At 55.3% G+C, this 6,113-nt stretch overlaps 1 protein-coding gene across 2 annotated transcripts in view; it reads right to left on the bottom strand.

Moving 5' to 3' along the window:
- EFCAB6 (EF-hand calcium binding domain 6) overlaps positions 1-6,113 on the bottom strand; it is a 250,224-nt gene continuing 244,111 nt past the window's right edge. For both annotated transcript variants that reach the window (XM_087448778.1, XM_087448779.1), the window contains 2 exons: positions 5,075-5,224; positions 1-2,158 (listed from right to left, as the gene is read on the bottom strand). In XM_087448778.1, the coding sequence (XP_087304904.1) occupies positions 2,036-2,158; positions 5,075-5,224 (273 nt within the window). In that variant the 3' untranslated portion in view covers positions 1-2,035. The remainder of the gene's footprint in view (positions 2,159-5,074; positions 5,225-6,113) is intronic.

Genomic DNA, 6,113 nt, shown 5'->3' with positions numbered 1-6,113 from the left:
CTTAGCTCATGGACAGTACACAAACAGGCCACACGCCCCATTTGGTCACTGGCTATGATTTCAGAACCACTGTCATTCATGACAGTAGACACTGAAGTAGGTATCTTTATGCTTAGAGAAGAACATGCCTTTCTTTCTGTCAGGAGCTCCATGTGGGGCTTGGGTTAATCTCGTCAGGAGCTGGACTAGGTGGAAGTTTGCTCCCAGGTTGGCTGTGGGTCTTCCTTGGTGCTGCTCGCTGGAGAGGCCGTACCTCTTGTGGCTCCCTCAGCTGTACCCCACGTCCTGTACTGGATGATTGTCAGTGTGGTGGTAGAGGCTAGGGTGGGGGTTTCTCGGAGGTTCCGATGCAGCCTCAGTGGTGCCGGCTCCGTGAGCATTCCCAAGTGTTCCTGCCGCTCTGGCAGATGTAACGCAGCTTAGCACGGATTTCTGCCTCTCCTCCAGGAGCAGAGCTTTTTATTGCTGTTTCTGCTCCCCCACCTGTGCTGGGTTCCGACCAGTGCCCGCAGGCTACAGTTCTGTCATCTTTCTGCTGCATGTTAAGCTTTCTGCTCCCTACGAGAGACGGGGAGATGGGTTCTGGCAGAGTTTCAGCGGTGGCTGCTGTTCTCCTCTTCCAGCAGCACCACCAGGGAGATGGGAGGAAGCGTTCTCTGATCTCTGGGAGCTCCTGGTGCGGTTCCTGGAGGATGCAAACACCCCTATGTCAGCAGCCCCGGGGCCTTCACATTCTCAGGCTAGCCCACATTTGGCCTTCAGCAATTTGTTAAAAATTTCCAGCTGAACCCTCTTACTGGCTCATGTGGTGTTTGGTAGTGACTATCCCAGGTCAGCAAATGCTTGGGTCCATTTCTCCCTGCAGGCACCTGTCTCCCTTGATTTTAGTGAGTTGTTTCTGGTGGCCTCCATTCTCGGGTGGGCTTAAGAAAAGTCACTAATTTGCATTTTGTCCTGTCATACGGGTGGGTGATGCTCTTCCCAGCTCTCTGAAGCCAAAAACCACAGGCGCTTCTCAGCCTCTGCTGTGTCATGCCTGCTACAGCTCATTGGCCAAAACAAGTCACGTGGCTGAGCGTGGCTTCAAGGTGGGGGAAATAGACATCAGCTCTTCAGAGACAGGAGCTCCAAGGTCTAAAGCAAGAGAGATGCACGCATGACAGGGAGACGAGTGGGGCCACTTGCTCTAATATGAGGGGTTCCATGGGGGTGGAGAGACAGGCACTTGGATCTTTCAACACAACAAGATCAGAGGGGATGCCGCACCCAGGTGGGTGGGGCTCGGGGAAGGCTGCCCAGAGCCCAAAACACCTGAATGGATACAGGGCCCAGGAAAGAGAAGCAGGAGGGGATGGCACTCCCATCTGGGAGCGCAGTGTGGTCTTAGGCAATGGCCCAGATCTCTCAGCCTCCCGGCTCTGACTCTGAGGGCCCCGGAGCCCACCCCTCTCTCCACCCTTTGCTGAAATCCTGTCCTGAGGTCTGGCTCGAGGCTTTGAGCTTAGGGCTCGGGCTCCCCAGGCTCCCATTGACCCAGGGCTCCCCCCACCAGAGCCCTGACTCCTCTCTCTTTTGATTCTTTGTGACCTGCCGTCTTGGGGGCTCTGGAGGCAGCTCTGTGTTTGACTTCTGGGCCTGAATTGGAGGGGGGGCCTCCAGGCACCCAGCAGGCTCTCTTGAATAAAACCTCCAGAAATTTTGAGTTTTTAAGTATTTTGTCATTGCTGGTTCTTTTAAAGTCTCAAGAATCATTCCTGCAAAGACTAACATTTTTATTTGCTCAAACTAACACGTGAGGGGTCCTGAGGCTCAGTGGGCAGCCCCGAAGCCGTCTGGAGAGGCCGGCCGATGCTGGAGCCGCAGGGCAGCGCCAGGCCTGGGCGAGCCACCGGGAAGACGCGGGCTCGCGTGGGTGTGGTTGTTGTTCCTGGAGACTCTGCAAAGTTCACGAAACCCCCGATTATGTGATTTTGTGAATCTTGGGGACGGGCCCTGCGGCCCCGTGTGTCCGCGCAGGGTGTGCCGCAGAGGCCGTCTACTGGAGGAAGGCCCGGAGGAAGTCGTTGTAGGAGATTTTTGAGGTCAGCGTCTTGTCATAATACTCCAGAATGTGGAAGAACTCCTCCTCGGACAGGTTGATGCTGTACTGCCTCAGGACCTGCAAGACAGGGAGGAGGAGGCCCCAGCTTGTCCTGGAGCCATGCAAGGAGGCGGGCTGCTGCCGGGACAGGGCAGGGGACGCGCCCACCTCTCCTCGGGCCACAGCCCAAGCGCCCCACCTCCAGAGGTGCCCCCAGCAGCTCCCTCTCCACCCCGGCTTCTCTGCCCTCACCACCCTGAGGGCAGCCCCATCGTGCCTGTGGGTGTGAAACAGGAAGAGGCCTCAACTTCCTGTCAAACGGGGGCTGCTGGCTCTGCCCACCCTACCCAGCCCTCCCAGAACAGGAGGTTAACAGCTGTCGCCTCCCTGAAGGGAAGTTAGGCTGGCCCGCAGGTCCAGAAAGGGCCGGTGGACAGAGAGGAGGGGTTGGAGGGGGGACCGGCGGAAGGGCCTTAAGCAGGGTATGGCCTCGGGTGGCGCCCGGCTGGGAGGAGGGCAGGGCCAGCAGGCGCAGGGTTCAGGGGGTTGTTATGATTAGACAGTAAGACAGCCGGTGGCAGAGACTGCTGGTTGCCCACCGAGATCAACTGCCCCTTCCACCTTAGTTAACAGAACCCCGACTTTCTTCCAGGCTGCTATGTGTCCAGCTAAAGGGTGACATTTCTTGGCCTCTCTTGTAGCTGGGTATGTTCTGGCCAGTTAAACCTAAGTGAGGATGTTATGTGGGACTTCTGGGAAGCCTTCTCTAAAGAAAAGGGCATGCCTTTTTTTCTCTCCTCTTTTTCTCTCTGCTGCCTGGAATATGGGAATGATGCTGGGGCTCCAGCAGCTGTCTTGGACCATGAGGCGACCTTGAGGAAGGAAGCCGGGTGTTGAGGACGGTGGAGCAAAAATACTGACGCCTCTGACCACTGCCCAGCACCGCGCCAGCGCTAGACTTCCTACTGCCAGACTTCTTTCACCTGAGAGAGAAATCAACTTCTACCACGTTTAAGCTGTGATTTTTTTCCCCCTGTTATATGCAGCTGAAGCAAATCCTAATAGATTGGTACCCTAGTAAATAAAAATAAAGATTAGGTTATAAATTTCCTGTCTATGTTTTGTGTTGTAATTTGTTTCTAAGCGGGGACTAGAAAGTGGGGCTAGAAGATCCCAAGGTTCCTCCAGGGCCAGCAGTAGGCCTGGCCCCAGGCCCGTGGGGCTGAGGTCAGCTGGCCTGGTTATGTGGCCGATGGGCTGAGAGCAGAACAGGAAACTGAGCCTGGGTGTCCGAGAGGGTCCCTCAGTCACACCCAGGTGGTCTCCATTTCTATCGTTCCCTCCTGCTGCCACCTGCACCAAATTCCTGGGAAGTGGCCAGAAGAAGATTCTAACAGAACCTTCCCATCTTCCCTCTGTGCCTGGAGACTACAGGAAGAACCTGGCTGAGATTCTTACTTGACCCCACAGTAAAGACAAATGATGTGAGTTGGGAAGACACTGCAGGGCCCCTGCGGGCAGATGACTTGGAGGTGGAGGTGTTTACGCCAGGGACAGGCCCGGCCCAGCCCACTGCGTGCTGTGGGGTGGGGGTCAGGGCGGCACCTCTGGGCCCCGTTAATGCAGCCCCCACCCTGCTGCCCTCCTGCCCCACCCCACCTACAACTGCTGTTCACCTTCCTGGCTTATTATTTTAAAAAAAGATCTTTTTTTTTAAGTTTTTAGTTGAAGCAGAGATAAACCTAAAAAATACATTTTTTGTAAGTGCATTTTGAGGCCATAACCCTTTGTGTCTATGATGTTTTAACTGAGTTTTTTTCCTGACTGTAATATGTGACTTTTTTTTTTGTGAGGAAGATCAGCCCTGAGCTAACATCTGTCAATCCTCCTCTTTTTTGCTGAGGAAGACTAGCCCTGAGCTAACATCCATGCCCATCTTCCTCTACTTTATGTGGGACGCCGCCACAGCATGGCCTGACAAGCGGTGTGTCGGTGCGCGCCAGGGATCCGAACCTGCAAACCCCGGGCCACCAAAGTGGAGTGCACACACTCAACCGCTTGTGCCACTGGGCCGGCCCCATGACTTTTTAAATCAAATGTGCTGGACCTCAATTATTTTCTCAACCCCAATGGGGGGGTGGGGTGGAGAGAGAGGTAGAGAATGGGAGCAAGAACCTGCCAATTCAAGGCATTCTACATTATTCCCAAAGTGGGAGTTTTAAGTCACCCTGGAGGGTGGCCTGTTTCTTTCCTCTGGGAGAGCCACACTAAAGGTTCTGCCAGGAGACCAAGGATTCTGCTCTGGAGGGGCTGCGGGGGCGCGGTCACAGCTGTCTGCCCAGGGGTGAGGCGGCTCCTGCAGCTCACGCTTCCTCTCGGAAGGCTGTCCTTTCTTGTGGGTGCGTTAAAGGCACCAGAGTTCAGCCTGTAGAGGAGAGCTCTTAGCCAGACTGTGCTGCGGGGCGGGAGGGGAGCAGCCCCCACAGGGAGGACAGCTGGGGGAGAGGAGAGGGGTGATGGGGCTTCCGGAGGCGGCTGGGGTCTGCGGCCCTCTAAGAGCCCACAGCTGGGCCCCCGCTTTAGCCCCTTGACGTCGCGATGCTGCTCAGCGGGTCCGGCGAAGCAGACGCTGGCCCTGGCTCCCCCACAGAGGCCAGGGGGCAGCCCGCCCTGCATGGGGCCCAGCCGGGGCGCCAGGAGCAGCAGCAGCTGCAGTGGTGCCCTGAGGGCAGCTGGGCTCAGGCATGGGCACTGGGGAGTGTCCCGCAGGGTTCTAGAAACCTTCAGGGAGGAGAACCTGGGGTCTGCAGGTGAGGGGCGAGTGGACTCAGCCCTTGATAACTTGGGGGTCCTGAGGAAGTGAGGTCTGGGACAGCCGCTCACCCTGGGCCTTCGGGGGGACATGGGGGGGTCCTCTTTGGAGTTTTTCTGACCACTAGCGTTTGCCAACTGCTCCCTGTTCAGCGGCCACAGAGGCCCGAGAGCTGTGCTCACCTTCCTGAAATCAGCCACGCTCAACAGCCCCGTGCCCCCCTCATCGTAGGCTTTGAACGTGCGCCGCATCGGCCTCCAGCAGTGCACAATTTTGGGCTGAATACGCAGCAAAGCGGAGTAAAAGGAAGAAGTCTCAGCACCAGCTTCTTTCTGGAAAAAGAACAAAACCAAGAGGGGTGAGAAAGCAGCTTTTGAATGGGCAGGAGAGAGTGGACGTGGCCCTGCGGGGAGCAGAGCAGGCTGTGAGCCCCTCCTGGGCCTCATTCCCATTTTTGCCCCGGCTCACTCCCCAGCCTGGACAGAATGGAGCCTGGAGCAGAACTCACAACAATCACGGCACCCTCGCCGAGCCTGCTGTTCATTACGCATCTACGTGTGGGGAGTTTAAAACACCATCTCGTTGACACCCTCCCCGCCCTGAGTCTTTATCCCCATATCATGGATTGGAAAACAGAGGCTCCAGGAGCAGAAGCGGCAGGATCAAGATGGATCAGGCTGTTTGGCCCCACACCTGCCAGGCCACAGCCTCTCCCAGGGAGCTCCACCCAGCGACCTCCGCACAGGGCGGTAGATACCAGCCATTTCAAAATCGTTTGAAGAAAAAAGAGATCTCAGTTTGGGTCTTCTAGTAGGTTATTATAATGAACAGAGTTTAAAAAAATTGCAAGGTTGTAATTATATCTAGTAATTAGACAGCACACTGCACTGTGATTATTTCATTTAGGTGCTATTAGATCGAAAACAAGATATTTTAGCATGATTTAGCCCCCACGCATGTCTGAATATCACAGAGGTGAATGGTGGGCAATAATGTGTAACACGTTTTGGGAAAGTTTAATTTTAACATGGCACTACATAAAACAAATCAGCACAGAGTGAAATTGCTTTCAATTTTTACCTCATTTAGCGCCCATGATGGAAACTCATGAGATACCCCACAGCTCCGTTAGCTGCCAATTCACCCCATCAGCTGGTCTGCACGCACAGAAGGGAAAGAAGTCTGTGCTCACCTGCTCTTCCCACATCCAGCCTGGCCTCA

The sequence above is a fragment of the Ceratotherium simum genome, chromosome 25 (assembly GCF_057802395.1).
Source record: "Ceratotherium simum simum isolate JZ-2026a chromosome 25, ASM5780239v1, whole genome shotgun sequence".
In the NCBI taxonomy this organism is placed as follows: domain Eukaryota; kingdom Metazoa; phylum Chordata; class Mammalia; order Perissodactyla; family Rhinocerotidae; genus Ceratotherium; species Ceratotherium simum.
This window is presented reverse-complemented; position numbering and strand designations above follow the sequence as displayed.